Below are 25,573 nucleotides of genomic sequence, written 5' to 3'. Positions count from 1 at the left end.
TGTTCCCGGCGCGCGGCACCGCCCCCCCTCCCCTTACACGGCTGTTCCCGCCCCTCCCGCCGCGGCCACACAAAATGGCCGACCCGGAAGCGAGGCGGAGAGGCGACAGCGGAAGCATACCATGAGCGGCGCGAAAAGAGCTCGCTGTCGGAGAGGGAAGGACGGGTTGGGCCTCCCCTAGCGGAGGGCACGGGGTGCGCTTATGAAATATCTCCTTCTTTTCCCCGGCTCCCTCCCCACCCAGGGGCCTGGAGGAGGGCGGCGAGAACCGGAGAGCCCTGAAAGGGGAGTATTTTCTCTAGCGGAAGGTCAGCAGGCAGAGTTGACGGATGGCTCTTGGCGCGGATGGGGGTGATGCGCCCCTGCAGTTAGTTCCGGCAGAGGCGTTTAGGCGCCAAGTATGAAACAGTCGGCGGCGCCTCCCTGAGGTGGGGTGGTTGGTTATCGTGTTTTGATTTTCAGCAGGTCTTTATCTATAAATGTATATTAAAAAAAATAAATAAATGTGTGTGTAAGTAGTCTGTGTGTCTCCGTCTCCTCTGAGTGCCTTCCTGTCTAGGATTGGGCTCCCCTCAGGCTGCCTCAGTCCCCCTCTCCATGGTGCATCAGCGCCTCAGGTGCTCCTGACACACTCAAAGTGCCCTTTTTGAGGTAAATGTGTAAACCCTGGGGCCTTTTTCTTCTTTGGGGTTCCTCTGGGATGTTTTTCTGTGGAGTTTGGAAAAGCTGAAGTTTAAATAATGCCTTAACATTCTTAATCCCTTAGGTTTAGTTTTTCCACACTTGAACTCACCACGGCGTTTGCAGACACACGGGTACCAGTTCTCATGTCAGTCCTTGGCTCACCATAAAAAGATTTAAAACAATTTAATGGCAAATTAAGGAAAGAACTTGATGCTGGTCTACATGGATTTTTTTTAATTGGCCACAGGAATGTATATGTTTTTTAAATAATTTTATTTAAGGTTTCATAATAAATACTCCTGCGGGTTTTCCCAGCTGGGAACACAGAAATCAAACAGCTCTGCGTAAGAGAGTTTACATTTTTCACCTCTGTTTTTACATGGGCAGTTGAAAGTCAGCAGGCTGGGTCATTTCTGGTGGTTACAGGAGAGCTGCACTCCATTTTCATAGTAGAGTGCAATTTTTTTCCAATATTTGACTATTTTGGGGCACCTTTTCAGTGCTGCATCAGCCTCCCCCCAGCCACGTGCCCCCCTCAACTCTTAGGACAGTTTGGGGATGCTCCACATCACAACTTCACCCCAATCAAACCCCAAAAAAGCGCATTCAAAAAGACAAACCAGTCATGTTCATTATCCCAGAAAACAATCTTGGGGAAAAAAAAAAAACTCACACCTGTTTAAAAGCTAAAAATGATTCAGGGTTGAGTGGGTTTTTTTCCCCCATTTTGAGATGATGCCCAGAAATAAATCTCAGCCCACAGAGAATGCAGGTGAAAACCTCCCCGAGGAAAATGCAAGGCTTCCACTTGGTGAATGCAGCATTTTTTTGTTGTTATTTTAAAAGGGATTGATTAATTAGGTGAGGAACCAGATTTTTTTTTCATCTTGGTGTAAGATCAAACTAAATTCTCCATCTTATCTTTCAGCTCAGCCCTTGTTACCCACCCAGACCCCACAATGTACCCGGCCTCTGTTCCAGGCAGGAGTCACACCTGGGATAAGGTACGCAGGGGATAAAAAAAGGGAGAAAAATCAAATTTCGGGCAGTGAACATCCAGCCTTTATGCCACCAAGCAAGGTCGGAGCATTTCCATGTGTGTTTACCCTCCTGGCCATCATTTCTCCCGCTTGGGCTCAAGCCATAAGGGTTAAGGAGATTATTTCTTTCAAGAAAGAGGTTTGTGCTCGTGTCCTGGGCACATTCCTGCTTCTTCCACCTTAACTATTGCAAGGGGAAAAGTTAAGGAGTGAAGCGGCTCTTGGAGAAACTGGGCCAGGGGAGCGTAGAGGGTCCCTGGGAGAGGAGCAGGGATGATGCTTTCTGCAAAATGAAGATGATTCCCATCAGCCCTGCGCCGCTCCCTTTGCACAAATGAGTTTCTTAAAAAAGCGCACGAGAAATGAGCTCAAATGCTCATCCCAGAGCTTGGGGACACCCGCGGTCACACAGAACCCCCCCAGCACCTCCCGCACCCGCTGGCATGGGGATGTGGAGCAATGGGGTGGCTATTTCTGCCCCCTTCCCTCATATTTGCCCCCTGTGCTGTTACCCCCTGCTTGCACCGTCATGGCGTTTCCAGTGCTATGGCAGGAAGGGAAGAGGGAGAAAGCAGAGAGAAGTTGAAGCTCTGTGGGGAGCCCATCACCATCAGGGCCGGGGTGAACTGCTGAGTTAATTAGCGATGTCTAAAAGTGCCAGGAAACAAAAAAAAAAAACAACCTCCAAACTGACAACAAAACCAAATCTTTGCATGCCTAGCAGAGAGGGAGAAGGCAGGGGGGTACGGCAGGGCAGAAAGGAAGGCTTCAAATTAGATCGAAATCTAAGGAGCTAATGCTAGCAATAGGAGCTCTCCAGAAATTAAAGCTGTTGAACTGCAGCAGACTGTCCTCTTCATCGGCGATGTCCTGGCTGACCTGACCCCGCTCGCCGGCGAGCTTGCCGAGCCCTCCTTTGGGTTTGTAGAGCGCCACGTCGCTAAGCCCCAGCCCCTCCAGCTCCGCCACATCCAGCTGCGGGATTGGCATCCTCCAGTAGATGAAGGAGTCGTACTGGCTGCTGATGGTGTCCAGCATTTTTGGGCTGTGAAGGCAAAGGGGGCGGAGGGGAGAGAAGAGGAGGAGAAGAGCTCTACCAAAGCCACAGGAGTTGACCCAAAGCAGCCAAAACTCTCAGGCGTTGCCATATTGACCAAATCCCACAGACAGCCCCCCCCCCTAAAAAAATCGATGAGGCAGGAGAGTGTGGTGTCGTGGAGGTTTGACTTTAGGCTGGGTCTAAGCACATACTTGAGCCCTGCCACTGCTCTTATGCATGGCCTTGGTCACGGCCCTTCTCTGAGCCGTGATTTGGAGGGGCGTGCAATGGGACTTGTCCCCCCGTACCTCAGTTTCCCCATCGGCACACAGGGGACTGTGGGAAGGAAGGCGAGGGTGGGAGCTAGCCCCTTCCCAACCGCATCTCCCGCCATCCATCCTGGGCACCTTGATGCCTATAGGGTGCAGAGACAGGCTGTCCCCCACATCCCGCTCTGCCAGCAGGGACAGAAACTGGGAATGAACCCTTTCTCCATCAAAATGTGCAAAAGGGTATCGCCCTTTCCCTGTGCCAAGCCCCTCACAGAACAGGCAGCGAGGGGGAGGGTCCCTGCGCACCCCCCCACTGCCCTCAGAGCCCACACCATCCCCTCCCTCTCCAGCACTCGTGGCACTGCATCTCCCAGGGGGACCATGGCCGAAGTCTCTAGAAGGAACTGGAAGAAGCATCGCTCGGCGTTGCCATCGCACCCCACCCATGGTACCAGTGCTGTGCCATCCCGCCGTGCCATGCCATCCCACCATGCTGCAGAGCCCCTCCTGCAACCCCACCCTGATCCACCGAGAATTGGGAAAGAGCAGGAGAGGATGTGGTTCAGCTTTTTCTCGAGCACAGCATGGCCTGAGCTGAGTCACTGCTGCGCTGACTTGCTTTTCCCTGGCAGAATTATGTCATTCACCTCTGCGCGTTTGGCAACAGAGGTGGGGGAAAAAAAACCCACCCAACTGCCTGACCCAAAATATCCTCCTTTTCCCGCTGATTCCCCTGTTTTAAGCCCTGGGAATCTAAATCCTAAAGGATGATTCAGACATACCTTGAATCACGCCCTCCCTCGCTCCCCGTCTGTGCAATGAGGGGTGACCAGCTGCTAAATTTAAGATTCCCGATGTAACTCAGAGGCTATGAAAGGCTCCTGTGTCACCCCCTGGGGAAATTGAGCCACAGTGCTTTGAAATAGCCTCCTCCCTGGGGATATGTCCCTGGGTATCTTTCTGCACAACGGCAGCGAATTATTTAACGGTGACAGATGTTGGAGACAATGGATTTTAAAGCTTCAAAGAGGGGAAAGGGAGTTTAGTGAAAAGAAATAAAAAATACAGATATCCAGGGAAGGCAATCAATGTGGGGCAAAAAAACCCTCCTCCGTTGCCTGTCACCCCCGAGGAAGAGCATCTCCCCGGGGATCAGTGCGGTCCTTTTATCCTATAAGGACAAAACCACCTTTACCCGCTTAATCCCTGCTGGCTGTTGCTTACTCCCCCCCAAAAAAAATAATCCCAGGGTGCCAATGCCCCCCTTCACCCAAATCTCTTCCCCCAAAAAAAGCATCCTCTTGGTTTTCATCCCCCTCCGCTTGCATCCCACCATCCCTTACCTGTCAAGGAAGGGTGGGCTTGATGCCGGCCGGGCTCTTTGTGCCGGGAAGCCGCGGGCGTTGCAGCGTCGCTTTTGTCTGCTGGCGCGTCTGGGTCTGCAATGCAGCCCCTCGAAGCCGCTCGATGAATTCCCCTTCGTCGTGGGGGGGGTGACGATGGGCAGATGAGTCAGCGGCTCCCACCCGCGCCAGGGAGGGGGAGGACGGCCGACGTGGACGCGCAGGAGGGGATCCTGCGCGCTGGACCCCCAAGATGGGGATATATTAAACCTACAGAGGATGGGAGATTTCCCGCAGCGATTCCTGATTCACTCCTGCAGTCTCCAGCTCAGGATTTGGGGAATAACAGATGGTTTTCAGCCTCCGAGGAGCTGGCAAAGGTTTCTTTTTACCTGCGTGCAAACAGATGGGGTGCTGCTGTACCCCCAAACCCTGGGCTGTAGGAGGGCACTTTGCAGGTCAAGCGTAGGGAGGTTTGGTGCAAAAAAAAGCTGGATAAGGGGTTTTTTTTGCAACGTTGCTGAGTCTGGGTGTTTGATCCTGATGCTGCACAGCAAAAATATCTCAGCTTTGTGTCTGAAGCCAGACATGGAGCTAGAAATAGGAGGGAGACACCCAAAACCGGCGTTGCTGCCAGGGCTGGGAGAAGGGCTGATGCGACCCAAGGGGTGGGGGGCACCTCACACAGCCCTGCTGCCCCCCGCTCCCTGCCACGGCACCCGTGGGCACCGGGCCACGACCACGGCCCCTGCGCCAATGCGGTGGTGGAGGGACAGTGACCCCCAGAGCGGGACAGCAAAGGAAACCCAAATGCAACCCCTCCGACCTGCGAATCTCCGGGCCAGGGCCACCGCTCAGCCCCAAAAGACGCTTTTTTGGGGGGGACAGGCCGGATCCGCACACCTGCGAGGCTGAGAGCAGCCCTCACCCTCCTCTCCCCTGGGCTTTGCCCAGGATTAACATTCCTTTGGGGCTTTAGTGTGGTGTTTGTTTTTTTTTCTCCCTTTTCCTCCCCATTCCCTGTGCGTGGCTCATTTCTGCCTGTGCCAAGTCCTTTCGCCAACGCTCAGCTTTCAGCCGGGCTATTTCTGCCTCCTCCTCCTCCTCCTCCTCCTCCTCCTTCTCCTCTCCCCGCCGCTGCTGTGAGCCAAGAGGATCCCATGTCCCCTGCTCCTAAATAGACCTGGTCTCAGCTTGGCCCCACCAGCGCCCAGCACAGGGAAAATGCCAAACGGGGGCCCGGTGGAGGATGCTGATCCCTCTGGGGTGTTGAGCTGCTGTGTTTTGGGGATCCCCAAGGCCACAGGGTGCAGCTTGGCTGGGCGACTCCATAGGGAGATGGATGTGACCTGTCCGCTTTGGGGTGTCACCTGCTGAAAGGGGTGGCTCACACGTGACCACCCAAACCTGCGATGTCCCTCCCTGAGAAGGGACCTGGGGCAAAATCCCATAGGGGAAGATGGGTGACACAGCGATGTGGGGTCCCTCTGTGCTGCAGGGACTGAAATCTCTTTGCCACAGCTGCTCTGGACCCGGCAGTTTCGGGAGAGCTGCCCAGACCCAGCAGACACATCGCGGGGGGGGGGCTTCAGGGGGGACAGTGTCCTCTGGCAGCACAAGAGGATGAAAAAAAAGGGCTCTTCAGCTGAAATGAGGTCTCAAACACTCGGGGTATTATCAGTTGGGGCTGCCCCGATGGCTCAGGACAGGCGCGGGACAGAGACCCAACTGAGCGGGGACAGTGCCGCCTTGTTTGGGCTTTCTGGAGTGGGAGTGATGGGGACAGTTGGGATTTGGGGGCTGACACGGGAAGGGGTGTCCCCTGTGTGGGTCCCTCCGGGCCAGCTGGGACCCCCAGGAGGGGACGCCCCAGAGGTCCCAGTCCAGTTGGGCCAGTGGCTGGAGCTGCAGGATTTTGCTGGAGGCACCATGGCATGTGGTGGTGGCAGGACCATGGTGGGCGGTGGTGGCAGTACCATGGTGGGCGGCGGTGGTGGTGGCAGCACCACGGCGGGTGTTGTGCAAGCAGAAGGGCCCCGAGCTGGAAGTGACGCAACACAGCTCGACGCCGGCTGCAGGACACTCCAGGGGTTCCCACCCTTTCGGGTGCTTCAGTCCCCCGAGGGCTCTGGCCCCTCCATGGAAAAACTGGGAATAAGGCTCAGGGGGAAATAGAAGTATAACTGAGCCCTGGTGAGGACCCCCAGTCTTGCTGGGCACCCCCAGCCCTACCAGGGTCCCTAGGACCCCCCCCAGGGCTCCCAGAAACCCCGGCCATGCAGGTCCCTCCAACACTGCTGAGCCCCAGGACCCCCAGCCTTCTGGGACACTCCAGCCCTGCTGGGACCCTGGGACCCCCAGCCCTGCCAGGAACCCCCCAGCCCTACAGGCACCCTCCAGTCCTCCCGGGACTCGCAGCCCTATCAGGACCCCCCCAGCCCTACTGGGACCCCAGGGACACCAGCCCTACTGGGACCACACAGCCCTACTGGGATCACACAGCTCTTCTGGGATCCTGGGGATCCCCAGCCCTACTGAGACCCCCAGCCCTGCCAGGACCCCCCCAACCCTAGTGGGAGCCCTGGGATCTCCAGCCCCACCAGGATTCCCAAGCCCCATCAGGACTCCCGGAGTCCCCAGCCCTGATGAGACCCCCAACCCTACCCGGACCCCCCACTCCTAACGGGACCCCCATCCCCACCAGGATCCCAGGACCCCCATGCCTGCCAGGTCCCCCAGGGACCCCCATCCCTACCGGGACCCCCAGGATCCCCCATCCCTTCTGGCACCCCGGCGATCCCCATCCCCGCCGGGACCCCCCCATCCCTACCGGTACCCCAGGACCCCCACCGCCGCCGGGACCCCGGGGACCCCCGAGCTGGCCGCCCCCCCGCCCCCGCCCGGCCGCGGCCGCTGCAGTGCCGGCGGTGTCCAGGGTGGGAGCTGTGCTCGGGGCCGGGCCGGGCCGCGCCGGGCGGCGGGGGAGCGCCGCGTCCCGCACCCGCCGGGCCACGCCTGCCCGCTGCGAGCTGGGCACCGGCACCGGGACCCGCTCCGGGACCCGCACCGGCGCCGAGGCAGGTAATGGGGCCATCACCGCCACCGGGACCACCCCGCCCCCCCCCCCCCCCCCATCCCGAGGGGTGCGACCCCGCGGAAGGCCCCCCGAAAGCACCGTGGGAAGGCGGGGAGGGCACCGGGGGCGGCACCGGGACCGGGGGGCGCGGGGGAGGACGGGGAGGGGAGGACGGGGGGCAATGGGAGGACCCCCCTTGCAGCCCCCCTGCAGCCCATGGTCGGACCGGGCAGTCCAGCCCGGACCCCCAGTCCTACCAGGACCCCCCCAACCCTACCGGGGCCCGCGGGGTCCCCGGCCCCACCAGGACCCCCAAGTCCCACCAGGACCCCCGGGGTCCCCAGCCCTGATGGGACCCTCAACCCTGCCCGGACCCCCCATTCCTACCGGGATCCCCCAGCCCCACCAGGACCCCTCAGCCCTGCCGGGACCCTCGGGACCCCCCAGCCCTGCTGGGACCCTCTAACCCTACCGAGACCCCCGGGGTCCGCAGCCCCACCAGGACCCCCCCAGACCCACCAGGACCCCTGGGGTCCCCAGCCCCGCCGGGACCCCCCAGTCTTAGAGTGACCCCCGGGACCTCCAGCCCTTCTGGGACCCCCCAGCCCTACCGAGCCCCCGGGTCCCCCACCCTTGCCGGCAGCCAGTGCCCTCGGGGCGGCAGCGACTATGCCACACAAAGGGGGTTCTCCCCCCACTTTACCGCACCATTTTGGGGGTCCCTGGCCTGCAGCCAGGGGGGTCCTGGGGCTCCCGCCCAGCATGGCCCTGTCCCCCCATGCTGCCCTCCCTTCTGAGCTTGGGGGGACCCCAGCGGGCACCCCTGGGTCGGGTGACCCGCTAGTGCTGGGGGGCCTGGAGTGGCTCCCCCCGCCCTGAACCGCCTCGGTCCTCTACCGGTGACGCAGAGCCGCCGAGCGGTGGTTTCCCAACAGGGAAGTCATTTTGTGTGTGCCGGCGCGGGCCAGGCTGGGCCGTAAGCCGCCCTCCCTGGGGCCACGGTGGGACCGGGCCCCTCCACCCAGGTGGGCTGAGACCGGACACAACTCATTACAGGGGTGGGCAAGCAGTGAAGGGGGTGCGTGAGACCCCCAAGGCAGGGGGGTGGAAGTGAGGCAGCTGCGGCCTGTGGGACCCACCGCCGACAACCGCCCGGAGCCGGGAGAGCGTCCGGATCCAGCCCCAGCCGTCACCCTTCACTGGGCGCAAGGACGTGAGGCCTGGTGGGTGCTGGGGGGGTGCTTTTGCGGGGAGGAGGGAAGGGTCTGGGGGGGGGGGGGGTGTCACAGCGGCTTGAACCCCTCAGGGTTTACACAGGGATTCGCTGGTGGTTCGTACAAGGCTGAGCCCGCTCCTGGGATTCCCCACGGAGGCTCTTCCAGAGTCCTGGGGACCAATTGTGATGCCGAATTTGGGGGGGTGTCCCCGTCCCCCCCCCAAGGCCTTTCTGCCGTGTTGCGGGATCCAGCAACGAGCCGGGGCATTATGGCGGGGGCCAGCTCCGGCAGCCTCGTTTCCTAAGGAAGTCAGGCTAGAAAGAAAAAGCAGCTGCCCCCCCCCTTGCCCTGTTCTGTCCATCTGTCTGTCTGTCTGTAGCCTGGGGGAGAGGGCGGGTTTAGCCGGGGGGGGGGGGGGGGGGGGGGGGGGGGGGGTGTGCTGGTGTGCGGGTCTGGTGTGGGCACAGCCCCAGTTTACGCCACCCCGGACGTGTCACAACCTGCCCGTTCTCAGCAGCTGCGCTCGCTGGGGGGGAAGCTGGGGGCTGGGGCCCAGACGCCAGGGTGAGGGGCATGGGGGATTTTGGGGGAGTCCCTCGGTTGAGCCTCAGCCTCCACGCTGGGACCCAGGACCAGGCTGGCAGTGTGTGTGGGGGGAGTGGGCACAGCCAGGCACCCACTCCCCCTCGGTGCCCTGACGCCAAGGGGAAGGACTGCGGGTGCTGCGCAGCCGCTGGGTCGTCCCTGGGGGCAATGGGTCACCCTGGGGCCGGATCCGTCCCGCTGGCCCTGGCAAGGCCAGGAATGGGGAACAGCGTCGAGGTGATGCAATCCCATGGGGTCGGTGCATCCCGAGGCACCCGCGGGTGGGGTTAGCACCCCATTTTGAGGTGCTGCCGGCCCTGGCACCCAGCAGCCGTGTCTGCGGGCCCTGCTCCTCCCTGCCGCGGCAGGAAGCGCCGGCCGGCTGCTGCAGACTTTGGACCCATCCGGTGTCGCCAGTGCAGGGGCAGAGGAAGGGACTTTTCCTGTTTGCCGGCACGGTGGGGTCTGGCACCCATCTGCTGCCGCGGCCGAGCTCCGACAAAACTTGGTCTTGCCTCAGCGCAGCCGCTAGCTGCCCCCTACGCTGGTGTGGGGACTCTCCGGTGGCTGATATAGGGTTGTGCTCCAGCCACAGCCCTTCGTGGGCGGGTGAGTTTTGTGCCACTTCTGTGTGCTTTTGCAGCAAAAGATTTGTCTCTCCTTGAGAAGGGAAGCCCCAATTTGGGGGTTAAGCCCTCTTTCCAAAGCCCCTTTGGCTGCCCAGCTTTGCCTGCAGCCCCCTGGGGCTGTGGGGGTCTGGAGCAGAGTCCTGCTGGCCGGGCAAAGCCCCTGCTTATTTTTCCCCCCATCTGCTTTTCGAGACGGAGCGGAAGAGCTCAACCTCCGGCCCCTTTTCGGAAAGACTGGGATATTTATAGCCGCCTGGCTCAGGGAGTTGGGATTTGCCGTGGCTGCCTCCTTCCCCCCCCCATCCTGCCGCAGCATCCCTCAGCTGCGTCCTGCACCAGGCTGGGGGCCCTGGCCATGGGGCAACTCTTCCGGGTGTCTGTGTGGTGCCCGGGGTTCCCTGGGGGTCTCTGTGTGATGCCCAGGGGTTTCCTGGTGGTCTCTGCGATTCCTGGGGTCCCTTGGGGGGGGTCTCTGTGCGATGCCAGGGGTGCCTCGGGGGTCTCCGTTTGGTCGATGGGGAGTGGATTTAGGGTTGATTTGGGGAGTCAGGACTGCAGGCATCACCCCCCTCCATTCAAAACCCACAGCTGGCTGCTCCTCTCCACGCTGTGCCTCAGTTTCCCCAATCTGATGCATCACCTGGGGGCATCACGGGATAGGGAGTGGGGCTGGTCCTGCACCCCAACATCCCCAACCCATCTGTCCCCTTTCACCCATCATCTGACATGTCCCTGGCACCCGGGCACAAACCCTTCCTGACTGTGACGTTCCCCGGCTCTGCCTTCCCTCAGGTGTGTTCCCGCCGACTCCACCACCCCGACCAGGTTCCCCCACCCGTCCCCATGGAGTGACCCTGTGTGAGGGTCTCTGCACCAGCGTGGCCCCCCTGGCAGCCAGCCCGGCAGGGAGGGAAGCTGGACGCCACCGCGAATATGAGCGACTTCTGGCACAAGCTGGGCTGCTGCGTCGTAGAGAAGCCACAGCCCGTGAGTAGCGTCAGCCTGGCCGGCTCGGGGAGGGTCTAGTGTCCTGGGGCCATGGGCTCAGTGGGGGCTGACGGCCTTCGTCTGCTTGCAGAAGAAGAGGAGGCGGCGGATCGACCGCTCCATGATTGGGGAGCCCATGAACTTTGTCCATCTGACGCATATCGGCTCTGGCGACATGGCCGCAGGCGAAGGCCTGCCCATGGTATCCTGCCCGTGCACATGGTTGGGGTGGTGGGTCTCATGGTTGGGTGGTGGGTGTCACTTTTGGGGTGCTTGGTCTCATGGTTGCATGATGGGTGTCAATGTTGGGGTGGTGGGTTTCATGGTTAGGTGCTGGGTCTCATGGTTGGGTGGTGGATGTCAATGTTGGGGTGGTGGGTCTCATGGTTGGATGATGAGTGTTGCTGTTGGGGTAGTAGGTCCCAGTTGGGTGATTGCTGTCACTGTTGGGGTGGTGGAGTCTCACGGTTGGGTGATGGGTGTTGCTGTTGGGGTGGTGGATCCCATGGCTGGCTGATGGGTTTCGCTGTTGGGGTGGTGGAGCCTCATGGTTGGGTGACGGCTCTCACAGTTGGGTGATGTGGCTCAAGGTGGGGTGAAATGGCCTTATGATTGGGTGACAGGATTTATGTTTGGGCGATGGGGTGGCACAGTTGGGTGATGGGGCTCACAGCAGTGATGAAACGTCTCTGCACCCTCCCTGCAGACTGGTGCCGTCCAGGAGATGAGGTCCAAGGGTGGTCGGGAGCGACAGTGGACCAGCTCCCGGGTCTTGTAGCATGTGAGTACATGGCCGTGTGGGCAGCTGTGGCAGCCCCGGGCACCCACTGCCCCCCTCTGAGGCACCGCCACTAATTAACACACCCAAACAAGCCACTGCGTGGGCAGTTCCGTAACCCGGTCTCTTGGACTTTGCAGATTCCTGGCTTTTTCAGCCCAAACTTGAACTGCCTAATCCCCCAACTGGAGGAGAAGCCGACCTCGAGCGCTTTAACCCCACGGTAATTTATGCAGAGCCATCCTCACCTGGCTCCCGGTGGCTTTTGGTCGTGTTCCCCTCCGGCAAATCCCTCCTTCCCAGAGGCATCGGGTCAGTGACGCGGGGAGGGAGGGGGGACAGCAGCCCCCACCTCGCGCCCGACCGGGATTTCAGCCGAAAGGACTCAGCCGCCCTCCCGAAGCGTGCCAGGAGCTGCCGGGCACAGCCAAGATGTGCCAAATCTTCTTGGTTTTCCCTTTTTCCACGCCAGCGTCTCCCATGGGCCCCTCTCAGCACTGGGCCATGGTGCCTCGGTTTCCCCGGGGGATTGCGGCGAGGCCGGTCCTGATGCTGAGGCTGATTTGGTGCCCTCTCGGAAAGGCATAGAAGAGCAAAACTGGGATTAAACCCCGATGCTTTGGTGCAAAACCGGGATTAAACCCCGATGCTTCAGTGTCTCATCGGCAGCAGCTCAGCGCCGACACCACCACCAAGCCCACGGTGCCTCCAGCTGGCATTTCTGCTGCCAGCAAACTGCCACCTTCCTTCTTTTTTAGGAGATATATATATATATTTCTTTTTTAAGCTCAAAAAACCAACTAGGCAGCCTCTGCCGCCTCAGAGGCAGGACCGTGGTTGGGTCACATCCACCTGGGATCGCCACCGGGGTTTCACCAGCACTGGCCAAGGCAGGACGGGGCCCGACCTGAGGAGGGGCTCGGGCTCCCGAATTCGGGCGTGGGTGTATATAGTTTAAATAGCGCCGGGATTAAATATTAAATAGCAAGTGCTGAGCATCATGGCCGGGCGGCAGAGGCTTTCCCCTTCGCCATGCTCCACACCGCGCCAGGATGCTCCTGCGCGGAGCCGGGCTTTTCCAGTCCTGTGGCACACTCGGCGTTGGTAAGCGAGCGCCAATGCTTGATGCGGTTTTCCCTCCACTGGGAAAAACAACCCACCCTTGAAATAAAACCCTTGTGCTGGCCCGAGGAGCGCGTCTGCGACCTGCCCGGGCCTCCTCGCCTCCCTCCTCTGCTACCGGGGCTGCCAAATTTGCCAGGAGAAGCCGAGACACCCCCTCCCCACACACACTGGGCACCGCACTCCTGTCCACATCCTTTATTCACCCGTGGGTGCTCGGGGACCATGTTGGGCAGGCTGAGAGCCCCTGGTGCCACCGCTTGTCCCTTTGCGTCCCTGTCACTGTGTCATGTCCCGGCTGCCATCCCAGCTGGGCTCCAGCCTGCGGGGAGAGGAAAGCATCCATGGCCGGCTCCCCACGAGCCCCCCCCTAAACCCTGGGACTCACCACCGGACGGGCTCGGGGATGTGTGCCGGCTCCACCGGGACGAGTCGGGAGAGCTCCCACAGGCTGGTGGCGAACCGGACCTTTCCGCTGAAGGTGGGGCTGGGGGAGACAGGGGGCCAAGACCCCCCCAGCTCGTTACACCCTTGTGGGACGGGGCCAGTTTACCGGGAACCAGCACGGGAAGCCTCGGGGAGGAGGTGGACATCCCCGTGCAAGGACTCGCACACACGGGTGCAAGTGACCCTACCTGAGAAAGGGCCGGGAGAGCGTGACGAGTGCCTTGATGTACCAGGTGGGGTGGACGATGATCACAGCCTGGAGACTCCGCCGTAGCCTGGGAAGGACTGGGATGCTCCAGGGCTGCCTGTGATCCCATCATGCTCACTGCCACACACCCCCCCTGTCCCGGCACACTCACCACCAATCCATAGCCCGATAGCACCGTTTCATCCAGCCGAAGGAGGGGATCTGCCCCCGTGCCACCGCCCCGCTCAGGCACACCAGGACGTAGCGGTCAGCCACTGTCCTCTCCAGAGTGCCCACGATGTACCTGGAGGGACGGCCTGGCCCGTCAGCTTGGGGAAACTGAGGCACAGGGCACGTGGGAAGGCTCCTGACCCCCCCCAGGGCTCCCACCTGAGCAGGTTCTCCATGACGTAGCCGTACCGGGGGATGCTGCTGTCTGGGAGGTGGCAGGCAGCAAAGAGCAGGATGCCCTCGCTGTGGTAGCCTGGTCGGAGCAGACAGTGGCCTGTTGGCCCCCACGAGACCCAGCGGGCTCAGGGAGGGGACCCACGAGTCCTACCCGGGGCACCCGTCCCCACGTTACCCCCGTAGGAGAGGACTCGGCTGTAGGGCTCCACTGCACTCAGATCTATGCTTTCCTCTGGCTGCTGGTCCTCCGTGTCCGGCACTCGCCGGCTGTCAGCCCCCTCGGCAGAGCCCTGGGCCCGCGGCAGCTCCTCTGCAGGCAGACGGTTAGCGTGGCACTGGGGGGGAGGAACACAGAGGTCCCCCACGCCCCGACCCTGGCCCGGTCTCACCCTCCCACTCGAAGCCATCGCTGCCCGAGGGAGTCTCCAGCGCGTCCAGGTCAAGGTCGATGCTGGCATCGGGCGAGCGCTCAGTGCTCTCGGTCCACTCCAGCGCCGGCAGCCGCCTCCGCATGCGCCGCGGGGCACCCCCGGCCCCCGGGCACCCCTCCAGCAGGGGCCTGGTGGGGACAGGGCTGGGGGTCAAGGGGACCCTGGGGGTTGGAGGGAGGTTTGGGGGTTCCGCTCCTATTGCCCCCTTACCCAGGGAAGTCCTCATCCAGCCACTCCTCACGCAGGTCCAGGCTGTCCCTGATGGCCGTCACCGCGGCCATCCTCATCGCCTGTCACCTGCAGAGAGGGATGGCAGCCCCATCTCAGAGACCAAACCCCAGGGCTCTCACATCCCCCAGCAGCTCCACTCCAAACCATTCTCCACCTTTCCCCCCCCATTTCCAAACCGAAAGCGGATGCGAACAGGTGCTCCGGCTCAGATGCTCCCCAGGGACCCCCATCGCAGCCCCGCTCAACCCTCTATGAGACCTCAGAGACTCCCAGCACTGGGGCCACTCACCTCTCTAGGGTGCCTCTCTCTCCCTGTGGCTCCCCACTGGTGACGGGCTCCTGTGACGGCACTGGTGGCTCATCCAAACTGGTTTGGCTGCATTCGCAGCTGGCAGAGGCCACGGCTTGTCATGGCACAACCGGTTTCCTCCCGACTGGGCTGGATTTGGGGGTTCGGCTGCACTGACGCACCCCCACATCCACGCTGCGTGGCCCCAAAACACTCCCCTGATCTGGGGGGGGTTATTGGCAGGGGGGGTTGCACCCCAGGAAAAGAGGGGTTTCAGTCCCCCCAGGATGCCTGCAGGGAGGGTGGGGGCCACACCAGGCCCCCCCGGGGTGAGCGGGGAAGCGCCAGACCCGTCGCGGAAGAAGAGCCGAGAGCCAAAAGTGGAAGAAAAGAGGGAAATTTAATCCTCGGAGCACGTGGGTGACAGTCCTGGGATGGCTGCACCTCCGGACCCGCCATCGGGGGCCCCCACAGCCCCCCCAAGGGAGGAAGAACAGCAAGAACCGTTAACTCCCCCCCCACTGCCTTCATTAAGTGGGTGCGAGTGCTGCCCTGGCCCCGCTGCCCACGGGGTCCCCAAAAACCCACCCTGTGGGGCCGTTGGGGCCGGGAGAGCCCATCGGGGGGACAAATTCTGATGAGGACCCATCCACGGCAGGGAGCTGAGCTCTAACGAAGGAAGGTGAGCTCTAATGAGGGTGGCTGCAACCCCCCCATGCCCAGGCACCCCATTAAGACCTGCCCAGGGATCCCACCTCCTCGTGCAGCCCCCAAAACCCGCCCGGTGCCCACCCTCATTTTGGGGAGCCAGGGGGCTGCCCAGCGGCAATGCGGCTGACCCGCTCCAGGACATCCTGGGGGCAGAGGGGGGGCACAGCCTGTGCCAGCGGGCATTCCTCCACCAGGCTGTTCATTGGGGTGGGTGGCGGGACCACCTCCTCCTCTGGCCCCCCGGCAGCGCCTGGGTCCCCCAGGGCTGCCCGCAGGATGGGCAGGACCTTCTTGCGCGATGCCAATGCGTTGCCCTGGGTGTAGGTGCCCACGCAGGACCAGGGGCTCAGGAGGGGCTGGAGGTGCAGGGACGGCGTTGTCGCCTCCTCCAGTGCCTGGCACACCTGCAAGGGAGGGAGCGTCGCAGCTGGGGACCACCCCCCTCCCCAGCACCCCCAAAACTGGGGGTCTTTCAGAGCAAACCGCAGCAGAGAACAGCCTGGCTCCCACCCAGACACCAGTGCTGAGGGTTTGGGGTGCCCGGACCCCCACTCACCGCGCTGCGGAGGGTCTCGCGCCGGCTGTAGACCGCAAGCTGCCGGGAGGGCTCGTTGCGCTCGTTAAAAGAGATCGTCATGGCCACTAGCCCTGCATAGCCCCGAGCCTGGCAGAAAGCATCCAGGTCCTGCAGCAAGCCGGGCCGGTGCAGGAAGGTCTGGAGGGGGAGAGATGCTGGCGTCACCCCACCGTCCCCATTGCGCCATCCCCCCTGCCTCAGTTTCCCCCCCACCCAGTGGCACCTCCAGGTCTACGTAGATGGCACTGACAGCGAGGACCAGCTCATCGCTGGAGAGGACTTTGAGGTCCTTCCGCAGCATCTGCTCCGTCGTCAGCCCTGGGAGACAAGAGGGGCCGCGCGTGAGCTCTGGGGATGCATCCTTGTCCCCAAGGAGAGGGGTCTGCCCCAGGACCCGCTCCCAGCCAGGCCCCAGATGCCCCCGCTGGACCTGAGACATCGAACTTGGCCGCTTGCAGGGCTTCGAAGACAGCGTCACGGGATGGCAGCTCGGGGAACCTCGCCTCAAGCAGGGAGACGCACGCCACGTCCCTGGGTGTCACCTTGCCGGCAGCCGGGCTCAGGTTCACACAGTCCAGCAAGATGGTGCCTGAGGCAGGGGAGATGACAACTGGGCGCCATCAGTCATCACCGTCCCCCTGGGATGGGGCTCAGCCAAGGCTGCCTGTCCTCACCATGCAGCAGCGCGGCCGTGGGTCTGTCCAGCACGCCCGGGGGACCTTGGGCGATCCGCTCCGTCACCAGCGTGGCGCAGGAACCCACTGGCTCTGCCGTCACCTGGCAGCTGGGAGCTCGGTCCCGTTCCAGTGGCCGGTGATCGAGGACCTCCACCACGGCCTCTTCCAGGGCTGCGTCAGCGCTGGCGGGTGAGACGGGGAGGGTGAGACCCCCGGCACAATGCTGGGGTGCAGCCACGATGCGTCACCCCCAGCAGAGCCTGGAAACCCCCTTTGTTCCTCTCCTCCTACCCTAAAAACACCCCAGAAAGGGAAAGGTTTTACCCACCCTGGGCCAAAATCAAGCAAGGAAAAAGCAAGGCTTCGGGTGGGTGGTCCCGATTGTCCCCATGTCATGTGTCCCCCTTGGCTCACCCAGGCAGGACATGGTGATCGACCAGCGTCAGGGAGAGCAGCCCAGCTTGTTGCAGCCCCCCCAGGTCGATCTCATCCCGAAAGATGAGGGAGGTGGCAGGGATGCCCTGCTCCCGCAGCAGGAACGTCGTCTCTGTCCGGAGGGCGAAGTCGGCACGAGGGATGTTCAGTACCGGGATGAAGGCGGCTTTGGGAGCTGGGGAGGTCTGCAGCGGGGGGGTGACACCTGGTGAGGCGTCCCCCAAGCCACCGTTTGTCCCCAAGCCAGCGGGCAAGCCTCACCTTGGCTAGGAAATAAGCCAGGGCCAGGGCTGAAACGGTGGAGTCCAGGTCACAGGCCTCGTTGCCCATCACCACGTGGATCTCCTGATGACGCCGGATGTGCTCCTGCCAGGGTGGGAGGCATCAGGCACGGCAGCAATGTTTCCCCATCCTCCAAGGAACCCCAAGCCAGTCCCTCCTCTGCCCTCAACACTGGCGTGTCCCCGGAGCCACTTGTCGTGGATGTCACCCACAGATGCCACCCACCAGCACTCATCTCCCTGCTGCCGCCAGCAGTGGACAGGCTCCTGGCATCCCCAAAGCACCAACCGGCCCAGCGCCCTTGGGACAAGACCTGGCTGGGATCCATTTCTGGCACAAAACCCTCATATTATTGGGGGACGTGCCCAAAACTGGGCGCATCAGGGCCCTGGGGAGAGTGGGAAAACCCAGCTTGGCCACGAGGAACCATGGCAGCAGGGACGGGGACCTTCCCACCCTGGGGGACACCAGCACAGCCCTGGGAGCCTTTAGTATTTTAACCCCAGACTAAAGTGGGTTTTCCAAAGACAGTGAGTTTGGGGCTGAGTTCCCCCCAAAACATCACATTTCACCCCTTTTTTTATCTTGCCCACAGCAGCAAGAAAAAGTCACCCATGTCACCCCACAAATCCCCCATCCTGGCTGCTGGCGCCTGTCCTGTCACACTCGAGGGAGCCGCCCCGTCTCCAGGCCCTTTTTCAGTGTCAATTATTTCATGCCGTAACCCAGATTCGCTCATTTATTCTGTATAAGCCGAGGAAGTAAACAACTGAGAGCCGCCTGCGGCATCACCCCACAGCGGGTCGGGGGAACCTGCGCCCATGAGCTGCGAGATGGGGGACAAGGCGGCAGGGTGGGGCAGGGGGTGCTGGGGAGCCCCCAGCTGTGCAAATGGCTTGGGGTGTCCCTGGTTGCGGCTGTGCCCCCCCAGCCTGGGCTGTTGTGGGGCTGAGGGGCAGCACAGGACCAGCCCCTCTCTCCAGGGGAGTCAGGTACACTCTGCTCCCCCAGTCAAGTCCCTGGGCACCCTGCTCCCCTGGGCACGCAGTCCCATGCACCCCACTGCCCCCGTACCCAGTTCCTCCCTGCACCCTGCTTTCCTGGGGACACAGTCTCCCTGCAACCTGCTCTCTTGGGTACCCAGTCCCCTTGTACCCCAAGTCCCCTGCTCCCCAGAGGCCCCCTGCACCCCAGTTCCCTAGGCACCCAGCACCCCAGCCCCCCCATACCCCACTTCCCCCTGCACCCCAGTGCCTCCTGCACCCTCCTTTACTGGGCACCCAGTGCCCCCTGCACCCCAAACCCCCTGCACCCCACTCCCTTGAGCACCCTAATCGCCCTGTACCCCGCTTTCCCCTGCACCCTCCTTTACTGGGCACCCAGTCCCTATGGACCACAAGCCCCCTGCACCCCGGTCTCCCCCTGCACCCCAATCCCCTGAGCACCCATCTCCACCTGCACCCCAGATCCCTGGGCATCCACCACCCCAATCCCCCTGTACCCTGCTTTCCCCTGCACCCCATTCCCCTTACACCCTCCTTTACTGGGCACCCAGTCCCCCCTGCACCCCAAATACCCTGCACCCCACTGCCCTGGGCATCCCCCAATCCCCCCGTACCCCACTTTCCCCTGCACCCCAGTCCCCCCTGAACCCTCCTTTACTGGGCACCCAGTCCCTATGGACCCCAAGCCCCCTGCACCCCAGCCCCCCCCTGCACCCATTCCCCGAGCACCCAGTACCCCACTCCCAGAACCCGCCCCCCTCCCCCCCGGCCCCCGCTACCTGCAGAGCCGCCCGGTTCCCCTCCACGAACCGCTCCATAGCGGCAGCGAGCCGCGCCCCAACCCCTCCCAGCCTAGTACGGCCCAGTATAACCCAGTACGGCCCAGTACGGGCCGCGCCCCCTCCACCTCCGCCCCTTGTCAGGCCTCGGGGCGTGGCCTCCCGCGGGGGCTGCCGGGAAGGGGGCGGGGTCAGAGGCGGGGGCTCGCCTCTGACCCCGCCCCCTTCCCGGCAGCCCCCGCGGGAGGCGCTGAGGGGGGGCCGTGGGTGATGGCGGAGTGGGGGGTGACACCCTAAAACCCCCTAAAAAACCCCAAAATCGCACCCCCACCCGACACCCCAACACTCCCCAACAACACCGCAGAGCCCCCCAGGCCGGGCTCAGCCTCCCCAAAGGTGCGCCATCATTCAAGGCCACAGTGGTGGCAGGAGCTGTAGGCCCGTCAGCGGGTGAAATCGCAGCGCCAGGCCTTGAAATGAGGAAGGAAGAGGAAAATCGGGTGATTTTAAGTTTTTTATTTGTTGCCGCCACCGGTTAGGCCTCGTCAGGGGAAGCTGCCAGCGCGCCCCGACACCTCGGCCTGGCGGAGGGAAGCGGGGGTGTGAGGCTGCGGCCTGCGCTCTCCACCCCGCCTGCCCTCCTCCTCCTCCTCCTCCTTCTCCTCCTCCTCCTCTTCGCCAGGCTGTAAATCCGCCTTCCCCGGCAGAGAGCGTGGGGCTCAGCGGCAGAGAGCAGGCCTCTGCCCGGCCGGGGGGGGGGGAAAGGGGAGGGGAAAAAAGAAGAGGAAAAGGGAAAAAGAAGGCAGAAAGGAGAAATAAAGAAGGCAAAGGAAGGAAAAAAGTGAGGGAAAAGGAGGAATAGAGGAAAAAGGGAGGAAAAAAGAAGGAAAAAGGAGGAAAAAAGAAAGAAAACAAGGAAAAAAGAAGGGAAGGAAAACAAGGAAAAAATAAGAGAAAGAAGGAAAACAATAAAAGGAAAGAGGAATAAAGAAGAAGGAAAAAAGGAGGAATAAAGAAGGAAAAAAGGAGGAATAAGGTAAAAAGGAGGAATAAAGAAGGAAAAAGGAGGAAAAGAAGGAGGGAGTGGGGGGACGACGGCAGCAAAACGGCTGCAGCGTAAGAGCGGGGCTGGGGGCACCAGGGGCTCACGGAGAGGGGGGGCGGGGGGTGTTTAAGGGGTGACACCCCCCCCTGTCCCCCGTTCCAGTGTTGCCACAGGGGTGGGCGTGGGTTGAGAGTGACAGCAGGGTTCTGGGAGCGGTGGCAGTGTTTTGGGGGCAGTGGAGGTTGGAGAGGGGCCCTGGGGTGACCCCCAGCCCGGCCACCCCCAGTGCCGGGTGGGGAAACTGAGGCAGGGCGGCCCCACAGCCCTTGCCTGCCCCGACCCACCGCGACGCCCGCGGCCAGGGCTGCGCCAGCCCCACCGGCCGGTTTGACCGGCTCCCGGCGCCTCGCCGGACGCCGACCTGCGTCTCGTTGTATTTATTCATATAGAATATGTATGTATGTATGTGTTTAGTTAGTTATGAAGACTATTTGTTTATTCATCTGCCTATCTGTCTATGAAAAATATTTGTTTGTTATTTGTTTAGTTAATAATACTACTTACTCTTTACTTATCTATTTATCTATCGAGAATATTTGTTTATTTATTTCCACGCTGTTTATTTATAGATATTACTAATTTATTTATAGATTTATTTATTAAGAATATTGATTTATCTATTTATCTATCTGTCTACCAAGAATATTTGTTTGTTTACTGTTGCTGTTTAATTATTTATCTGTATAGCTGTTTATCTCTGGAGAATATTTATTTACTTATTTCTCTAATTATCTCTGCAGTATTTATTTATTTAATAATTATTAATAATAAATAAACAGATGGTTACTTTTTGGTACCATCCCCTTCCTTTTCTTTTCCCCCAGCCCCCTCTGCTCTGGCCCTAAAAGACACAGGAATGGCTCGGAGGGCACCGACCCTCTTGATTTTCTCCTTGGCTTTCACCACTTCCCCCCAAAAAGACCCTTTGTCCCCCAATTTCCACCCTCCGTGGGCGTTTTCATCACCCTTTATCGCCGCTGTCACCTGCATCCCTCTCCGAGCATCCCTGGCTCCCTTGGGAACACGGGGAGCTGCCAGAGGGTTTGGTCCCCGATTAGGGTCAGCGCCAGGCGGGAGGAGGATTAGGGGCTCAGGAGAGCTCCCGGTGAGCTGGTGTGGGTGGCTGTGCCACGGTGGGGGCACCGGGGAGGGACGGGGCAGAAAACCCAGTGAAAGCTGGAGCAGCCGCACTCCTGCCTGCACAGAGCGTTTAAAAGCCAAATTTTCCAAATATCTTGAGCATTTAAAAGCCAAATTTTCCCGAACACTTGAATATTTAAAAACCAAATATTCCATATCTCTTGACTATTTAAAAACCAAATTTCATGAATTTCTCTGCAGGAGCATCCTCGCTGGGCTGAGTTTGCAGGAAAACCCCAGCGGAAGCACAGGACTCCGACATTTCCCCCCCACAGCTTTGGCTCCATCGAACCCCTCAATTCCTCCCAGGTTGGTTTGGGATTTTCCCTCTTTCCTTGCAAACGGGAGACAGATAAAATCCACACGCATCCATGGCGTTAAATTTTTTTTGTGTGTGAGCAGCCAACGTTTTATTTTTCATTATTTTAATGAATGTAAGGGGACGGGGGAGAAAAAACTCTTAAGCTAAACGAGCCATACCTGGTCAACGAATTGGACTAATATATATGTTTTTTCTTTAAATACCCAAGTTTTACCTTCTAAGGGAGAGGTTTGGGATGTGGCTCTTCCCGGAGGGACCCAGAGTGTTCCCGGGGGCCTGATCCAGACCCGCTTGAGGCAGGACGCCACGGTGAGGGTCCTGCTGCCACCTGCTCCAATGGAGCAGCCACCCGAGCAGGAAGGGACGATCCCAGCCCCTTCCAGTGGCGAAGAGACCCGCCAGCTCCCGGAGGAGGCCGTTGGTGGGGAACAAATGCTGGCTGGTGGCCGGGAGAGCCCGGCACCGGATGGCCAAGCAGCTGTGCCACTTGGTGGAGAGGTGGACGACGTGCCTTCTGGCCCCGGCATGGGGCAGCCGGGCTGCGCCCCACATCTCCCCTCCGATGAGCATCTGAGGGAAGATGGTCAGGAGAAGCAGCCTGTGGAGGGTGGGGGGGCTGTGCCGGGTGCCCCTGTGCCCAGCCCGGGTGCCGGGGCGGTGGGGGTACCGGCTGAGCCCCCCCGAGCCCGCACCCCCAGTCGGGAAGCAGAGGCGGATTTTTATTGCGTGAAGTGGATCACCTGGAAAGGCGAGCGGACGCCTGTCATCACGCAGAGCGAGAATGGGCCCTGCCCGCTCCTGGCCATCATGAACATCCTCTTCCTGCAGTGGAAGGCAAGCAGGGGGCAGCGGGGGGACCTGGGGGGGGGGCAGGCAAGGGGGCAGCGGGCCCGGCCCCCCCAGATGGCGAGGGGAAGGGGCCGGGGGCTGGTCCCCAGCCTCTCTCTGCTTCCAGGTGAAGCTGCCCCCGCAGAAGGAGGTAATCACAGCCGAGGAGCTGATGGCACATTTGGGTGAGCTCCCCAGGGACTCCAGCCCCGCTGCCGGGACGGCGGCGTGCTGTGGTTAACTGGTTCGCTGGGGGCTGACCACGCTGCCTTGCAGGGGATTGCATCTTGTCCACCCAGCCCCGGGAGCCCTCGGAGGGGGTGCAGCTCAACTTCCAGCAGGTGAGGAGCGAGGTCAGGTGTCACCCAGCCCCAAAACTGATCCCCCCCATCTTGGGGAGCACCAGCGGCCTTGGGTTGTCAGACTCGGGGTGCCTGTACTGCTTCCTGAGCGAGCCCCCCTTGCTTCTTCTCCCCCCAGAACATCAACGACACCATGATGGTCCTCCCCAAGCTCTCGACGGGGCTGGACGTCAACGTGAGGTTCACGGGCGTCTCGGACTTTGAGTACACACCCGAGTGCATTGTCTTCGACCTCCTCAACGTCCCGCTCTACCACGGCTGGCTGGTGGACCCCCAGGTGAGCTGGTCCCACAGCTGCCCTGCTGCCTGGCCCAGTGGCTTGTGTGGGTCCAGGGGTGCACGGGAATGATGCAAGGGCTAGAGCACCTCTCCTGTGAGGAGTTGGGGTTGTTCATCCTGGAGAAGACGACCAAGAAGAGCTTTCACTACATAAGAGGGATTATAGGAAAGATGGAGAGAGACTCTTTAATGTGACCCGTAGTGGCAGGACGAGGGCCAATGGTTTTAAACTGGAAGAGTTTACATGCGACGTAAAGAAGAAATATTTTATGCTGAGGGTGGTGAGCCCCTGGCGCAGGGTGCCCCGAGAAGCTGTGGGTGCCCCATCCCTGGAGGTGTTCAAGGCCGGGTTGGACGGGGCTTGGAGCAACCTGGGCTGGGGGGAGGTGGCCCTGCCCATGGCAAGGAGGGGGTTGTCCAGATGATCTTTGAAGGTCCTTTCCCAACCCAAACCCTTCTGCGATGCTGTGGATTGGGCTTTGAACCTGATCTAGTGGATGAAGTCCCTGCCCATGGCAGGAGGTTGGATGAGAAGAGCTGTGAAGGTCCCTTTCAACCCAAACCCTTCTGTGATGGGTCCTTCCCCACAGTGGAGGCCACCAGCGTAGCTTCTTGGACATCCCTGTGACTGGTTGGGGAAGGTTCCAGCTGAACCATGCTCCCCTGCCCTGGGCTGCCGCGGGTGGGAGGGCAGGGACCCGCAGACCTGGTGTCACCCCCTCGTCCTGTCCCCTCCCCACAGAGTCCGGAGGTGGTGCAAGCCGTCGGCAAGCTGAGCTACAACCAACTGGTGGAGAAGATCATCACCTGCAAACAGGCCAGCGACTCCAGCCTGGTGAGCGAAGGTAACGGCCCCCCGCTGCCCACCTGCCTGCTCCCCGGCATCCCCAGGGGTGTCTCGACGCCCCGTCCCACCCTGCTCTTGCCCCAGGGCTGGTGGCGGAGCAGTTCCTGGAGTCCACTGCCTCCCAGTTGACCTACCACGGGCTGTGTGAGCTCACGGCCGCCGTCAAGGAGGGTGAGCTCAGCGTCTTCTTCCGCAACAACCACTTCAGCACCATGATAAAGCACAAGGTGCGGCTCTGGCCCCTGCCCCAGCATCCTTCCAGCGGGCAGACACCCCCCCCCTCCCCAACGCTGGCCGGGAACGACCATCCCCTCTCTCCCCAGGGCCACCTCTACCTGCTGGTGACGGACCAGGGCTTCCTGCAGGAGGAGCAGGTGGTCTGGGAGAGCCTCCACAACGTGGACGGAGACAGCTGTTTCTGCGACACCGATTTTCATCTCAGCCACTCTCTGGGCAAGGAGGGGGCCACTGCAGCCCCCCCGGACCACCACCTACAGCAGAGACAAGTGGACCAGGTAGGGGACAACGGGTGGCGATGGGGGACACCTGGGTGCCATCCTAGCGCCGGGGGGTGCCGCAGGGTTTGGGCCGGCTGTGCTGAACTCCCCCATATCTTTTTGCCCCCCCAGGATTACATGATCGCCCTGTCCCTGCAGCAGCAGCAGGGACAGGACCCCTCTGCGCTCAGTGACCTGGAGCTCGCGCGGCAGCTGCAGCAGGAGGAGTATCAGCAGCAGCAGCAGCAGCAGCGGCAGCAGGTCCCAGTGCAGGTACTTGGGTGCACCCTCCCGGGACTGCAGCGTGGGGTGCGGGTGCTTCTCACCCCCGCTGCTCTGTCCCACTGCCCTCTCCCGAGGGGTGGCAGTGTCCCCCTGGGGTGATGGGGGGGGTCCCCGTGGGTCCTCAGCCCCTTCTTGCGCCTGCAGGGCCGCGCGCAGCCGGGCGGCCGGGCGGCCGGAGAGCGGAGGCAGCGGCAGAAGCCAGACTTGGACTGCACCCTCCTGTAGCACCCCGTGGGGGGTACACGTGGGGGCCCGGCCCTGCCGTGCCCCCCCCGGCTCCTGGCCGTGCTGGGGTGTCTGGGGGGGTCCCTGCATCTGGAGCCCCCCATCTCCTCTGTTCTCCAGGGAGGCCCCACGGGGGTCCCTGGGGACAGGAGTGGGGACACACATCCACGAGGGGGTGTCCTTCCTCACTCACCGCCAGGACCACCCAAATCGTTCCAGTGGCCTTAACACGAGGGGGGGTGTCCCACCCCTCGGTCCCCTCTGCTCCGAGACGTGGGGGGACACGCGTCTGGGAGGGCGGGGGGGGGGATGGACGTGCACCCCCCATGTCCCGAACGTGGCCTTAGCCCTTGGCAAATAAAGGACTTGTCCCCACGCACGTGGGTCCGGCTGTCTGACACCGGTGGGGGCCTCCGCACCCCACGGACGCACAGGTTTGGGGGGGGGAGGTTG

At 61.5% G+C, this 25,573-nt stretch overlaps 5 protein-coding genes across 7 annotated transcripts; 2 read left to right on the top strand and 3 right to left on the bottom strand.

The window, feature by feature from the left end:
• Positions 1 to 906: 906 nt before the first annotated feature.
• On the bottom strand, positions 907 to 3,829 carry MLLT11 (MLLT11 transcription factor 7 cofactor). The gene is made up of 2 exons (XM_082496275.1): positions 3,818 to 3,829; positions 907 to 2,769 (listed from the first exon to the last, which is right to left on the bottom strand). The coding sequence occupies exon 2, from the start codon at positions 2,760 to 2,762 to the stop codon at positions 2,493 to 2,495; it is 270 nt and encodes an 89-aa protein (XP_082352401.1). The 5' UTR covers positions 2,763 to 2,769; positions 3,818 to 3,829; the 3' UTR covers positions 907 to 2,492.
• A 3,536-nt stretch (positions 3,830 to 7,365) lies between these two features.
• CDC42SE1 (CDC42 small effector 1) lies at positions 7,366 to 12,717 on the top strand. 2 transcript variants are annotated; one of them, XM_082496277.1, is made up of 6 exons: positions 7,366 to 7,459; positions 8,511 to 8,677; positions 10,678 to 10,872; positions 10,964 to 11,074; positions 11,579 to 11,653; positions 11,791 to 12,717. In XM_082496277.1, exons 3-5 carry the CDS (start codon positions 10,819 to 10,821, stop codon positions 11,648 to 11,650), a joined length of 237 nt encoding a protein of 78 aa, XP_082352403.1. In that variant the 5' UTR covers positions 7,366 to 7,459; positions 8,511 to 8,677; positions 10,678 to 10,818; the 3' UTR covers positions 11,651 to 11,653; positions 11,791 to 12,717. The 2 variants fall into 2 exon arrangements, with proteins under 2 accessions (XP_082352403.1, XP_082352402.1); XM_082496276.1 differs by lacking the exon at positions 7,366 to 7,459 and having other exon boundaries at positions 8,392 to 8,677.
• A 247-nt stretch (positions 12,718 to 12,964) lies between these two features.
• BNIPL (BCL2 interacting protein like) lies at positions 12,965 to 14,789 on the bottom strand. The gene is made up of 9 exons (XM_082496269.1): positions 14,766 to 14,789; positions 14,456 to 14,542; positions 14,204 to 14,373; positions 13,990 to 14,124; positions 13,797 to 13,890; positions 13,579 to 13,710; positions 13,408 to 13,494; positions 13,161 to 13,259; positions 12,965 to 13,094 (listed from the first exon to the last, which is right to left on the bottom strand). The coding sequence occupies exons 2-9, from the start codon at positions 14,530 to 14,532 to the stop codon at positions 13,052 to 13,054; spliced, it is 837 nt and encodes a 278-aa protein (XP_082352395.1). The 5' UTR covers positions 14,533 to 14,542; positions 14,766 to 14,789; the 3' UTR covers positions 12,965 to 13,051.
• Positions 14,790 to 15,146: 357 nt separating this feature from the next.
• PRUNE1 (prune exopolyphosphatase 1) lies at positions 15,147 to 19,351 on the bottom strand. The gene is made up of 8 exons (XM_082496261.1): positions 19,231 to 19,351; positions 17,427 to 17,531; positions 17,145 to 17,350; positions 16,728 to 16,912; positions 16,484 to 16,642; positions 16,277 to 16,371; positions 16,033 to 16,191; positions 15,147 to 15,880 (listed from the first exon to the last, which is right to left on the bottom strand). The coding sequence occupies exons 1-8, from the start codon at positions 19,267 to 19,269 to the stop codon at positions 15,560 to 15,562; spliced, it is 1,269 nt and encodes a 422-aa protein (XP_082352387.1). The 5' UTR covers positions 19,270 to 19,351; the 3' UTR covers positions 15,147 to 15,559.
• A 123-nt stretch (positions 19,352 to 19,474) lies between these two features.
• Positions 19,475 to 25,489, top strand: MINDY1 (MINDY lysine 48 deubiquitinase 1). Of its 2 annotated transcripts, none has more exons than XM_082496258.1 (11): positions 19,475 to 20,266; positions 21,677 to 21,784; positions 22,483 to 22,631; positions 22,753 to 22,810; positions 22,902 to 22,966; positions 23,106 to 23,264; positions 24,009 to 24,111; positions 24,198 to 24,340; positions 24,437 to 24,628; positions 24,743 to 24,883; positions 25,040 to 25,489. In XM_082496258.1, the coding sequence occupies exons 3-11, from the start codon at positions 22,605 to 22,607 to the stop codon at positions 25,118 to 25,120; spliced, it is 969 nt and encodes a 322-aa protein (XP_082352384.1). In that variant the 5' UTR covers positions 19,475 to 20,266; positions 21,677 to 21,784; positions 22,483 to 22,604; the 3' UTR covers positions 25,121 to 25,489. The 2 variants fall into 2 exon arrangements, with proteins under 2 accessions (XP_082352384.1, XP_082352383.1); XM_082496257.1 differs by having other exon boundaries at positions 22,006 to 22,631.
• The last annotated feature ends 84 nt before the right edge of the window (positions 25,490 to 25,573 follow it).

Source organism: Vanellus vanellus (assembly GCF_965231255.1).
Source record: "Vanellus vanellus genome assembly, chromosome: 27".
In the NCBI taxonomy this organism is placed as follows: Eukaryota; Metazoa; Chordata; class Aves; order Charadriiformes; family Charadriidae; genus Vanellus; species Vanellus vanellus.
Note: the sequence above shows the minus strand (reverse complement) of the source record. Positions and strands in the feature narration are given on the sequence as shown.